Source organism: Zea mays, chromosome 1 (genome assembly GCF_902167145.1).
Source record: "Zea mays cultivar B73 chromosome 1, Zm-B73-REFERENCE-NAM-5.0, whole genome shotgun sequence".
In the NCBI taxonomy this organism is placed as follows: domain Eukaryota; kingdom Viridiplantae; phylum Streptophyta; class Magnoliopsida; order Poales; family Poaceae; genus Zea; species Zea mays.
The window spans coordinates 163,982,996-163,997,276 of NC_050096.1; the positions used below are offsets into that span (position 1 = coordinate 163,982,996).

The 14,281-nt window shown below is 40.4% G+C and overlaps 1 protein-coding gene across 1 annotated transcript in view; it reads left to right on the top strand.

Annotated features, from left to right (window-relative positions):
- The first annotated feature begins 627 nt into the window (after positions 1-627).
- The window catches only part of LOC103640480 (achilleol B synthase), a 75,829-nt gene continuing 62,175 nt past the window's right edge, over positions 628-14,281 (top strand). Inside the window, exons 1-5 of the mRNA XM_008663047.3 lie at positions 628-977; positions 1,147-1,347; positions 1,469-1,558; positions 1,637-1,831; positions 4,360-4,444. Of these exons, the coding sequence (XP_008661269.1) occupies positions 780-977; positions 1,147-1,347; positions 1,469-1,558; positions 1,637-1,831; positions 4,360-4,444 (769 nt within the window). The 5' untranslated portion in view covers positions 628-779. The remainder of the gene's footprint in view (positions 978-1,146; positions 1,348-1,468; positions 1,559-1,636; positions 1,832-4,359; positions 4,445-14,281) is intronic.

Genomic DNA, 14,281 nt, shown 5'->3' on the forward strand with positions numbered 1-14,281 from the left:
CATTGTTCGACTCTCGTGAAAAATACAATAAACCGTTGAAGCTTGTGCAGAAGAAGGTTTCATTTGCATTGCACTTGGGGGCACGTGGTAGGCGTGGATCAGAGGAGCATGTGGAGGTTAAAGATCGGAGAAGGAGGAGGGCCATGGATGCAGACGACGAGCAACTTCCATGGCCGACAGGTTTGGGAGTACGACCCGCACTAGTACACAGAATCTTTATAGTGGCGGTTGTGGACCTATTTACATTGTCGTTTTTTAGAACCGCCAGTGTTAGGGGTCAGTAGAAATTATCATTTTTACAGGCGGGTAACTGAGGACTGCCAGTGAAAATCGATTTCTATTGGTGGTCAGCGTAATAAAACAACCAGTGAAAATTATTTCCAGGAAATATAAAACGGGTTTAAAAAACATCAAAAGGATTCATTTTATTTAGGAGAGGCAGAGGCATCCAACCACCTCACCCGCTCGACGAATAAGTCGGGACATTTTTTGCACATAATTCGCGTGCTACGCGGTCTATAGGAATCAAACCCCCGACCTTACCCTCACGTGTACCCTACTCTACCACTTCGCCTATAACATCATTTGTAACTAGACTATAGTTTTGTTATCCATATATTGCAACCAACTGAGTAAAAATTAGATGACTCCATAAACTTTAATTAAGCTTTTTTTTCCTACTAGTGTAGATAAAAGTAGACGGCAATAAAAAGCGTTGAGCAGAAGGTTTCATTGCATTGCACTGGGGGGCGTGCGCAGTAGGCGTGGATCGGAGGAGCATGTGGAGGCTAAAGATCGGAGAGGGAGGAGGGCCATGGATGCAGACGGCGAGCGACTTCCATGGCCGGCAGGTTTGGGAGTACGACCCGGTCGCCGGCACCGACGAGGAGCGCAGCAAGGTGGAGCAGCTTCGCCGGGCGTTCACAGAGAACCGCTTCCGAAGGAGGGAATCGCAGGACCTCCTAATGCGTATGCAGGTATGTGTTTTTTTTTATTTGTCGCTTGTTAACATGTACAAATTTAAACTACATACATGGTGACAAATGGATAAAATTGGAGGTAGTACTTTGTTAGAACATATATAATGTTGTTGAGCTTGGGTATTAGTAGTGTGATATGATGTATGACGCATGCATATGCAAGCAGTTCGCTGGACAAAAATATGTGCATGCGGATCTGCCTGCGGCCACCAAGATAGAGGAGGAGGATGGCGACGAGGTGCCGGTGACGGAGGAGAGGTTGCGGGAGTCGCTGAGGCGAGCGCTGGGTTGCATGGCTGCTCTCCAAGCTGAAGATGGCCACTGGCCTGGTGATTACAGTGGGGTTATGTACCTCATGCCGTTCTGGGTCCGTATTTATTTAATATAATAATATAATTTCCTGTGTGTTTCGTCGTCGACAAGCACTTGAGCTAGCTTGCATTTTGCTCAGTTGTAGGCTCCTGAACTGTTTTAATTTGTTTTTTCAGATTTTCGCACTGCACATCACAGGCACGGTCGATGCTGTCCTATCGAAAGAGCATAGACGTGAGATCTGCCGCCATATCTACAACCATCAGGTACATATGAAAAGCACTTTTTTATTGCTAACTTATATAAGAAGAACGTACGACGCTCATTGGTTGATTGATCATTAGAACGAGGACGGAGGATGGGGCTTAAATGTCATAGACGAGAGCGCCATGTTTTCCACGTGCTTAAACTACACCAGCTTGAGACTTCTGGGTGAGGTGCAGCAGGAGGAGAACGATGGGCTAGCTAAAGGTCGAGCATGGATCCTATCCCATGGAACTGCAACTGCAGCACCGCAGTGGGCAAAGATACTACTCTCGGTATGCATGGCTCACACGTACGCGTACAGTAAATAATACTACCGCTTTTCTTGAATATTTGTCGTCCCATTAGTTTATTTTTAAACTAAAACATGACAAATAAAAAACATAGGAGTATATAGCATGAAAGCTTTTGTATATTTGTGTTATTCTATCAGTTCCTGGACAGTGCCGTCTTAGAAACTAAGATAGTTTTCATTGTGAGGTAGCGGTGGTAACGAGTATCTAAATTTTACACTATAAAATGGGTCATGTCGTATATGGATCGGACACTATTTCTATTTATTTTTAAACTAAAACACTCTTGCGAACCGTGAAGAAATATTTGGATCGTGATCCATTAGCACCCACATTGTTCGGTTATACAAACAAACATATTTTTAATAGGCAATTTCTTCAAAAGATATCATATGTTTTATGTCTCCAATTTTTACCTATTATATTAGGCCTCTCTTATCTTACCTCCTATTTTAAACTTGACCGTGTAAACAGTACTTCTATCGTTAGAGTTCTATATGGCCATATGCACGACCTGCTCGACACGCCTTAGATCTCCTTCTACCTTGTTTCTCACGTATAATTTTCAATGGGAGTTTTGTCCAAGTTTGATTTTCCATTTAATAAGATGCCACATTTCCTATAGGTGAACTGTTTATCTTTTCACCATCTTGAGATTTTTAGTGGAACCGATCGACACATACAACTCAATAATAATAATAATAATAATAATAATAATAATAATAATAATAATAATAATATTAATATTAAAAATAATAATAATAATAATAAGCATATTTTAACGAAGAAATGGTCAAACATAATGTATTTTGACTGTTAATTTCTCTCGCTCTGTTTCCCTTTGCTAAATACCCAAACACTATATAAGACCAAGCTTAAGGCCAATGGACCGTTGTTGTTGGAGATAAGGTTTAAATCGTCGGAAATAGGTAATTTGCGACGGTGAGGAGCCAATGTCCGGTGGTCTAATTAAGCTGTATATCTATATCTATACTATACTTAAAGCACCAGTTTCAACGGTCGTCATGCGTCATTTTATCCGCTGCACGTCTATAGATGCCAAACGACGTCCGACACGGGCTAGATGCACGCGGGCCACAACTATGGCACAGGCACGTCATGCCGGCCTGCCTGCTAACTGTGTCGGGCCAGCCCGTTAGCCCGTCGATCCATTTAATCAAATTAGCGTAAAATGTTAAAAACGGTGCAGGAGGTGGGGTTTGAACCCATGCCCTGATGGAAGAAGGGCAGGAGACACTGGGTGAAACTGTCTAACCAGTAGAACATCACGCTAAGATGTTTTTAATATTGAATATAAATTGTATATATGTATATACGTTTTTTCTAAAATAAAAAAATAATCGTGTCGGGTCGGGCCAGCACTACGGACCGAGGCTACAGCCCAAGCATGACACGACATTCTTTGCTCTTGCAAGCATTAGGTCGTTTCTGAGACCACATTGGCGCAATGGACTACATGATGTTTGAGGTTGCTGAATTGGATGAAGCAGCAATGATTTGTCACACTGACAGTAAAATGAAAGGTTATTTGTTGGTTTTAAACGTTAGTAATTGCTACGAAGTTGCATAATTTATATGGAGCGCATCCAGTTTTTATTTATGCCTGACTTTAGCAATCACTCCATATTTTGATCTATCTTTTTTATAAGTTTGACTTCATGAGACTTATTTTATAAACTTGATCTCATAAACTTTCTCTTATTTGGTCTCTGTATGATGAAATTATGTCATTTTATAATCTCTGTTCATTCAGTCAATCGTTGTGAACTCTCTTCTAATCGCTCACTTAATTGACTGTGTTGTACTAAGACATATTTGCATGGAGTAAACAATTACATCAGTTAGCCAAATCAAAAAATATATTATACGGAGACAATCAATAAAAATATTGAATTTTTTTTAATAGATAGTTTACGTGGGTATTGTTGTAAGTCGTCGCAACGCACGGACAATCGACTAGTATCAATATAAGGGCTAGTTTGGGAACCTTATTTTCTCAAGGGATTTTCATTTTCTCAAGGAAATGGCCAATGGGGAAGAAGAACTTGTCGAAGGATCTCCATACCTAGAGGTACCGGTGATTCACCAGATCTAATCTAGAGTCGTAGTCAACGTCTTTAGGAAAGATGAGTGACCTTGGCATAGGTTTGCTGCTTACGGTTTCAAGTAAAGACAGTTTCCTATTCGTAGGTTTCAGGGTTACTCTTCTCTCGTAAAAATTGAAATCCCTTAAAAAATAGTGTTCCCAGACTAGCTCTAAACTATACAAGTTTTATGTCTTGGATTTATCATATATAGTCTGAATAATTATCCATCAAGATCTGTATAATTTAGCTGTTCCCTAGACAAGCTATAGTGTGCGATGGAAGGAGTATATTAATTATAGAATAGGTTAGATAATGTTTTAATTACATCAAATAGAAAAGATAGCAGCAAGGTGTGGTAACTATTGTTGATGCATGCTTCCGTATTTTGTTAATTAACTGAAGGTTATTGGTGTATATGACTGGCGTGGCAATAATCCAGTTGTGCCTGAACTATGGCTGGTTCCACGTTTCCTCCCAATTCACCCAGGTATATTCTTTTCTTATTTCCACCATAATATCCCATTGACTACAGCAAAATCTGTTTTAGTGTCGGCCAATTTTTCATCTCACTATACTGTGCAACAATAAAACACAGGATCCAATTTTTCATCTCACTGTACTGTAGTAATAGTTGTGCTTTTCATTCTTCCATTAATTATATATATGTTGATCGATCTGACATTTGTGGCGTGATTGATGAAATCATACCTTATTCTTTAAACACATCACTAACGCTCCGTTTATTTCCTTTCATTTTGAGGAATTGAAATCTTATTAATCGAATAGACTATTTTTTAGAATGTGACATTCCACCACTTTCCAAAGTTATCATATAAGTCTATCTCAAATTCATGAGGTGAGAAATAGAAATTGATTCTATAGATTTACATACTATTTTTCCAATGTACAACTTATAGCACACTCTTCTACTTTCTTCGCTATAACATAAATGTAGTATATAACTATCTCTCTTATGATTTAGGATAATATACTAATATATTACATATATAAATATATGAACTTAATTAGTTTTGTCTAAATTATAATTATTAAAATGGAATTCAATTCCAACGAAACAAACGTGGCCTAAGTGAAAGCAGAGTATTTTGCATTAACGGCGGGCCATCCTTAGTCTCCAACCGTCAGTGTCGACAGATTTCCACAAACTAACCTCTAGTAGAAACGATTTCATTAACAAAAGCATAAAATAGAAAACAAATTGCCGCACCATCAAAGAACCCAACCGATACATGTTGTGAGTCACCAGTCAGACAATTTTCTATCATTCTATGCGTGTGAGTTTTCTAGGATTCAAACTCACATATACTATTATGACGGGCCGAGCATACCCTATGGAAGAAGGGTTAAACACCCCCTAGACCAGGCAGGCTGATTTGGTGAACAGAATAATGGAGACGATCTATGGGGGCGGAATCCCCTAGCTATTCAATTTTTGTAGTCCAGTGCCAGCTTGGAGATTTCGCCACCCAAATGTCATCAATGTCGTCTCGGATCACCACATTGGAATCCACAGCGGGATCCTCCGTGCCCCCGTCTAGATGCCCCTATGCCATTCCCGGAGACTGCGGGCTACCTCCGTCCATGGCAAGGACTGAGGTAAACATCCCTCCGCTGCCCACCCCATCCGCTTTCACCACATCCATGACGCCGCTAGCCACGGTGCACCACCTCATCGCTTTCGCTCCACCTACATCCATTACCGAAATCCCCATCGCCCATCCTTCATTACCACTGGTACCACATCCCATGGCCAGTGCGCCCTCTCCACCTTCATCAGCTAGTATCCCTCATTTCCACCGATTGGAGTTCGCAACCTTTGAAGGCAAGGAAGAACACATTCACTAGTTAAACTGGCGTGAACAATTGTTCGAGGGCCAGCAAACGTTGGAAGAAGAAAAGGTCTGGTTGGCTTCGTATCACATAATAGGAGTCACCCGGACTTGGTATAGCTAGCGCGATGAACCACCACTGTCGTGAGGCGTTTCAAGCAGCTCTGCCAACTCCATTTTGTACCACCACTTTGCAGCAATCCCCTTAGAGAATTGCAAGGCTTTCGTTTCGCACAACGGTGGATGACTATCAGGAAAGATTTTGGGATCTGCTTGCCCACACAACGCCACTCACTTTGGAACATAAGGTACAACTATTCACGACAGGACTTCCAGAGCGTATAAAGATTAATGTAGAACTCATGGCACCACGAAATCCCAATCATGCCTTGAGCTTGGCAAGAGCATATGAAAGGTGAGCTCAGGCGCTCGACAGCCAACCCACATAACCCCCAATAAGTCGCAACGACCATAAATTCTAGTGCCAGTGACAACCCAACAACCAATGCCACCAGCTGCACCCAAGACAACACCACATAGACCGTTCAAGAAATTGACTCTTGGTGAAATGGCCAAACCGAGGTGCCAAGGGCTTTGCTATAATTATGATGAGAAATATGTCCACGGTCACCGGTGTCCTCGATTGTTTTATCTAGAATTAACGGACTTCGAGGATGACACGACTAAAGAAGAAGATACCCCACCTAAGGATCCTGAACCAATCTTATTGCTACACGCTTTAAGTCGCATTAGATCTAAGGACACTATGTAGATTAGAGTATAACTTAAGGACTAGCACGTCATAACCCTTCTGGATACCGGATCCACACATAATTTTGTCGATCAAGAGACTGCCCTATCTCTGCACCTCGAATTCTGTTCATGCCGAGGACGAGTTACTGCAGCCAAGGTGACAAGGTCAGTTGCAGAGGCATTGCAAACAATCTCCACATCTTAGTAGGCCTAGAGGTCTTCTCAATGGACGCCTATGCATGCCCCTGGACTCCTTTGACATCATCCTGGGAGTGGAGTTCCTTCAGACATTGAGATCTATTCTTTGGGACCTCGATGGTATGTGTTTAGCATTCTAGAGAAATGGCAGCCGGATCCTATGGAAAGGGATGGGCGCCCCATGCAGAAACATGCCTCGGTCAGCACGAGTATCACAAGCAGATCCAACACCCATGATGGATTCTCTTCTCCAACAATTTGCAGATGTGTTTGCAACCCCCATCAGTCTTCCTCTAGCAAGGGGATGCGACCACTGTATTCACATGATTCCACGAAGTGCACCTATTGTTGTATGGCCTTATAGATGCCCTAGCTCTAGAAGGATGAACTTGAAGCATATTGTGCATCCAAGCTGCAATAGGGCACAATCCGACAAAGCACATCTGCATTTTCGACCCCGGTCTTACTAGTTAAAAATGCAGATAACTCTTGTCGATTCTGCATTGATTACATATCATATAATTTCATGAGCACATTGTAAAAGAAAAATACCCCATATTAGTGGTTGATGAGCTCCTGGATGAACTCAACGGGTCATGGTTCTTCACCAAACTCGATCCCTGGGTTAACACCAGGTGCGTGTCCATCTAGATGATATTCACAAAACAGCCTTTTGGACACATCACGACCACATTGAATTCCTTGTTATGCCATTTGGACTATCCAATGACCAGCAACCTTTAAAGCTTTAATGAATGATGTTCTAGGTCCTTTCCTACGCTGTTGTGTCCTAGTATTCTTTGATGACATTCTCATCTACAATACATCTTTGTCTAATCACCACTGACATGTCAAGCGGTGTTGGAAACATTGCACATACATCATCTCTTTGTGAAGCAGTCCAAGTGTTCTTTTGGGGCCACATCGCTTGTTTACTTAGGCCATGTCATTTGAGAAGAAGGGGTAGCAATGGACACTAGCAAGGTAGAAGCAGTCACTTCATAGCTAATCCCTAAATCCCCATGGGGACTTTGTGGGTTTCTGAGATTGGCATGATACTATAGAAAGTTCATTAAGAATTTTGAGACAATTGTAGCACCATTGACCGCATTACTGGAGAAGGAGGGTTCAAGTGAGGGTCACAACTGATACAACATTTTGGGATCTCAAACAGGCCCTGTCGGTTCTACTATTACCCAATTTTGAACAACTTTTCATGGTTGATTGCGATGCTTCGAGATCAGACTTTGGGGCTATGCTGCATCATGGAGCGGGCTCGGTGGTTTTCTTCAGTAGACTGTTAGCATCAAGGCATGTGAAGCTCGCCACATATGAACGCGAGCTCATTGCTTGGTCCATGTCGTTCGTCATTGGCGACCTTAGCTCTGAGGTCGACTATTTGTGGTGTGCACAGATCACTATAGTCTAAAGTTCATGCTTGATTAAATATTTCAACAGTACCTCAACAACAGTGGGTCAGCAAATTGTTTGGATTTGATTTCAATGTAGAATAAAGGTGGGTTGCTTAAACACAGTTCCATACGCCTGTCTCGTCACAACACAGCAGAGGGCATGCTCAATACAATGTCCAGCTCCAACTTCCAGTTATATGATGATATGTGCCAAGAATGCGCCTCTGATCTAGACTATGAGCATCTCTACAATCAGATCAAGGAGGGTACCTTGACTACCCCCATGGCAGGTGAGGGATGGTCTCATTCTCCAAGGTCACAGATTGTTTGTACCAACCACTTCCTCACTTTTGCCTGCCATTCTTAGCACATCACATGCAGCAGGGCATAATGGTATCCAAAAGACCCTTCAACGCCTCAGTGTAGATTTATATATCAATCAGGATGTGGCTTAGGTATGCGATTGGGTGCACTCTTGTGCAGTCTTCCAACAGAAAAAGAGAAAGCCATACATCCTACAGGACTGCAGCTACCGCTAGATTTGGTCTGACATATCAATGGACTTCATAGAGGGGCTCCCTAAAGTACATGGCAAGTCAGTTATTCTCACAGTTGTTGATCGGTTTTCCAAATATTCTCACTTTATCGCTTTAAGTCATCCTTATGTAGCAATGATAGTGGCACGATCTTTCTTTGAAGGAGTAGTCCGACTACATGGATTTCCAATGTCCATAGTCAGTAACCGGGACCCTGTCTTCATAGGGAATATTTGGCATGATTTGTTCAAATTGTCTAGGGTAAAACTTCAAATGAGCAAAGCGTTCCATCCATAGACAGATGGTCAATCTAAAGTGGTCAATAAAACTAATGCCATGTATCTCATATGCCTTATAGGAGTTCGTCCCCGAGCATGGGTTGAGTGGCCACCCTAGGCAAAATAATGTTACAACACATCTTATCATTCATCTTTACAAACTACCCCATTTAGAGTGGTATATGGCAGAGACCAACTAGCCCTGCTTTTCTATTAGCTGGGCACAACTTTAATCAGGCAGTTGATGAAATGCTCCAAGAATGCGACTTATTTCTTTTTGAGGTCAGGGATAGATTGCTTCAGGCATAGGAGCACCCTCGGAGCTTTTATGATGGTCGTTATCGAGATCTAGAATTCTCTATGGATGACTGTGTTTGGCTCCATTTGCTCAATCTTTAGGCTCACTCTCAGATCAATAGTCCTAAAGGAAAGTTGGGACCATGTTATTCTAGTCCTTTTCATGTCATGGAACGAATTGGCAACGTCGTCTATCGTCTGGAACTTCTACCTGGAGCGCGCATCTATGATGGCTTCCATGTGGGTCTTCTCAAGCCATACGGAGGGCCTCCCCTGTACTACCTCCTACCCTACCAGCGATGGAAAATGGTCAGCTTCTGCCATTCCTAGAAAAGGTACTCAAGGCACAACTCCGGTGAGGTGAATAACATGTTCTAGTTCAATGGTGCGGCTTACAGCCCACTGATGCTTCTTGGGAGCCGCTACAGGAGTTCAAGACCTCTTACCCCCAGTTCCAGCTCAAGGACGAGTTGTTCGTGGAGGGGATGGAGAGATGTTATGATGGGCAAACCCTATGGAAGAAGGGCTAAGCGGCCCCTAGGTTAGGCCCACTAAGAGGCTGACATCAGCTATCCAGGAAGATAGATTATTGCTTTTGAATAAAGATAGAGTTTGTTAGATTAAAGATAAAGATTAGATAGAGTTTTTATTAAGGGAGTTTGTTATGCTAGAAGGGATGAGATATAAGTCCCACTTTTGTAATCAGAATGTTTAAACAAGGTTAATCTAAGAAAAGAGATTGTACTTGCCTCCATCCTGTCCTCTATCACCGTCGGGCATGGAGCCCTCCTCTGAGCACTAGCACGGCTCCTGCATGACCCTCTTCCTCCAAACCTCATCCCAGTAGCCACACCTATAACCTCTGTAGTCAGGGTGATCCTACCACATACTCTCCGACACTAGTACAAAGAAGCTCTATAGAGGCGGTTGTGAACCTATTTGCACTGGTGTTTTTTTAGAACCGTCAGTGCTATGGGCCAGTAGAAACGATTATTTGTATAGGCGGGTAAATGAGAACCGCCAGTGGAATCGATTTCCACTAGCGGTTGAGCTAAGAAAATCGCTAGTGGAAATCAATTTCCACTTGCACTCGATGTAACAAAACCATGAGTGAAAATATTTTCTAGGAAACATATGTGTTTCAAAATTAGCAAAAAAAATTAATTAGGGGAGGCCTCGCCCGTTTCTGTCGAAGTCGCAAGTTGCGGCATTTTTCGCGCAAAATTCTCGTCATTTGTACAGGCGGGTAACTGAGAATCGCCAGCGGAAATTGATTTCCACTGGCTGTCGAGGTCATAAAACCGTCAGTGAAAATATTTTTCAGAAAACATAAAATGTGTTTCAAAAATAGCAAAAAAATATTTTAATTGGGGGAGGCCTCGCCAGTCTTCGTCATTTTTTGCGCAAAATTCTCATGCTACTCAGTCGGTCAGAATCCAACCCCTAACCTCACCCTCACGAGTAGTACCCTATACCACTCACCTATCACTTACTTTTTATATATATTGCAGTTTTGTTGCCCGCATATTAGAACAATAAGAGTATAAATTGACTATTTGAGGCTGTAAACGAATTCAAATAAAAAAGTTGTCAACTACAAAGTTTCATAACTTTTGAAGCTCTACAACTTTTATTTTGGTACTTTCCCATCCAAGGTCGTTTGCAAAATTTGCATTTTAAATTTTACAAATTTAGATGCATTTTTGAGAGCCGAAATGATTTCAAATAAAAACGTTGTAAACTATAAAGTTTTATAACTTGTAGAGATCTACAACTTTTATGTTGGTGGTTTTTCATACAAGGTCATTTAAAAAACTCAAAAAATTTAGGATAAAAATGATTTTTAGTGACTGTTTCTTAAGAGAACCTACAGGCGGTTCCTTAAGAAAATCGCCTAAAGAAATCATAGATTTCTAGTGGTCGTTTTATTAAGAAACTGTCTATATAAATATGATTTCTACAGGCGGTTTTCTTAAGAAACCACACTAGAAATACCACTGGCACTTGATAACTGAAACCGCCGGTAAAAATTAAATCCCACCGCATGCTTAGAGCTCTTTTTTACTAGTGCGACACTGGCCTTCAATACAATCCCACTGTGTGTATGTATCTGTTGTTGATAGCAATAAGAGAGATATTCCTTCCTAACATTTGGTGTAAAATGATTTTTATCGACATTTTTTGAAGGCATCACTAACAAAATCGTTTGCCGATAAGGATGACTTAAGCAACCTGCTCTAAAATTATTCTCAAAGGTGTCTGTTGGGACCAGGACACCTAGAGAGGGGTGTTAATTAGGTTTTATGAAATCCTACTGTAAACTATAACATCTAAATTTGACTTAATTAAACCTATGTAAGAAAGTAATTTATTTAGATATACTTCTAGGGTTGGGCTATAACTTGCAAAAGGGTATGCAACCTAGTTTTGGATTCCATCAACTGGGCTAGCATGCTAAACTAGAATAGTATGCACACAACCAAGGTACAAAATATAAATGTGAAAGCTTAATTAAGATACAGATACAAACTCTCCTCGATGACTCCATTATTGGTATTGATAAGTTCATGCTTTCGCTAGTCCTTATTGAATCTCATCTCAAAGAAGCCTCTACAAGAGACAAGCTCACAGTTAGGTAACTCTGAGGGTTGCCACTAGGTCTTTTCCACTAATAAGTGGGTCCCCAAAATGGCCTCTCCCAGACCTCACACTATCGTCATCATTATAGAGCTTCTGGCCAAATCAATGTGATCCCCGTTCCCTTTAGTACACAGTGACAATCGTACCATAAACACAGTTGTTGTGGTTTTGGAAGACTGCAAGTCCCTCTTAGTATAAAAATGATGTACACAAGTACCGATTGAGTAAGAGGTATGGGAACCTCACAAAACATTAGGCCTAAACCTAAAGAAAGTGCATAAATGGTGATCTAACTATTCTAAGAACCTCACATATTTTTCTCTTTAGCAAATATGCTGACTAGAACACTTGAGAGAGTGTTACACTCCTTATTCTTAAACATCATAAACAAGAAGGACAAGGGGGTAATAATAGCCCCCACTAAGAAACTGGTCAATAGGTAATGCACAACACATTTTGCACTCACACCAGAAATTTGTTGAACCCATCGAAGATTTTCGATGACCGTACTATTAGTTGAGTATGAATGTTTGATCATTTGTCGATTGTTACCCATTTCTCTGGTTTAATATTTCTACTGCACATAGATAATTTTGGTGACAGTGTTCTACCTTTGGGTTCCTATTGTGAGCTTCAACAGATAAGCCATTTCATTTAGTGCCTTGCATTGGACAATTTAGGTGATGGAAATTCCTCTCTAGAACCCCTCTAAATGTGCCCCTATATTGCAGTGTTGTCTCCAATGATCCACTAGACATTTTTAATGATGGCATAGGCACAATGTTATCTATCAAACACCAAGATTAACTTAATGGTCCATGTTAGGTGCCATTTTCCTTACAATTACCCCTTTTTAGCCATTGATGACAACACTACAAAAGCAAGCAAATAATATGTACCATATATAGAAAATTCAACTACAACATATCTACTTGCTTGGATACAATGCAAGAGCAAGGTCATTTGAAGTTAATTGATATATGCAATGCAAGACATCTATATAACTCTTACCTTGCTCATACCATATGTAATATGCCCTCTTATGTGGCATTATGGACTTAAACCACAATAACTCCATAATGCACCCTTTCAAGGACTAACTCCACTTTGATTATGTTCTCCCAGATACAAAAAATACTTGATATTTTTAATTTGATTTTGGTATTTATTATGGGTTGGATTTATTTGTGTCCCCTCAAGTTTTCCCTATCTGGAATCAAACATCGAAGAGGAAGATATCAATCACTGACTCATAGAATGAAGGGTTAGATTTTATTATCGTTTGTATGTGGAATGGAATTGGTCACAAAATTTGACTTTCACATTACATAGACAAAGCTCTCCCTAAGTATATGCATACATATGGCAGGTGACAAAGCATATGCATAGACCAACATTTAAGCATAAAAGAGAGTTTAGATATAATGCATGGATAAATAATAAATAAGAAAAATACAAATTAAAATAGAACAAATTGATACTAATTCATAGATTGATACCAATTCAATATTTTTAGGTAGACATGAGACCAATTTATAGAATATGTCATACTAGTTGAAGAATATGAAATAAGTCTTGTAACATTAGGATTCATTCTTAACTCTAGGACTCAATGTTTCTTACAATGAAACTACTACACACTTGAGAAGCTTGAAATAGTGCTAGTATCAACAATACAAACTCATATTATTAATGTAATATCCTAGCCCATGGCATAATAGGATTGATAGTAAATTCATACCAACAAGGTGCACCTTCTTTTTCAGAAAGCCAATCTCGAAATAACTTCTAGGTCAAGCATGCTTGGCCTAGAGAAATGTTGGGATGACTGACCAACTGGCAAGTTTTTGTGGGTGGGATGCCACAAGTACCGCCAGTCCGAGAGTGGCTAGAGTGCTATAATTAACTTCCCCTAGACCTATATAGTTAAAATACAAGTGTAGGATGGTATCCTATGAAAGCGAATACCTTTAAAATCTATTTGACTATTGATGATAAAGAAATATGAAAGCATTTCATAGTAACAAATATGTACTTACATATTAACCTAAAAACTATAAGGGACAATTGTGATTATACCGTTCGCTACCCTTGCAATTGTGATTTTACCCTCTATTTTTCATCTTTGTGATTTTACCCCTGCGTTTTCAAAACGAATTTATTGTTTTCCCCTCTCGCTAAATGTCATTAGTGAAAATCAGAATTAGTGATTAAAAAAATCAAAATGTGAAAAGAAATGGGTGAAAGGTCCGAACTACCCTCCTATTATGTACGGGCACAACCCCAACTGGGGTAAAATCACAATTACATAATATAGCGAGGGGTAAAATCAAAATAGTTTGCATGAGCATTTTTTGTCT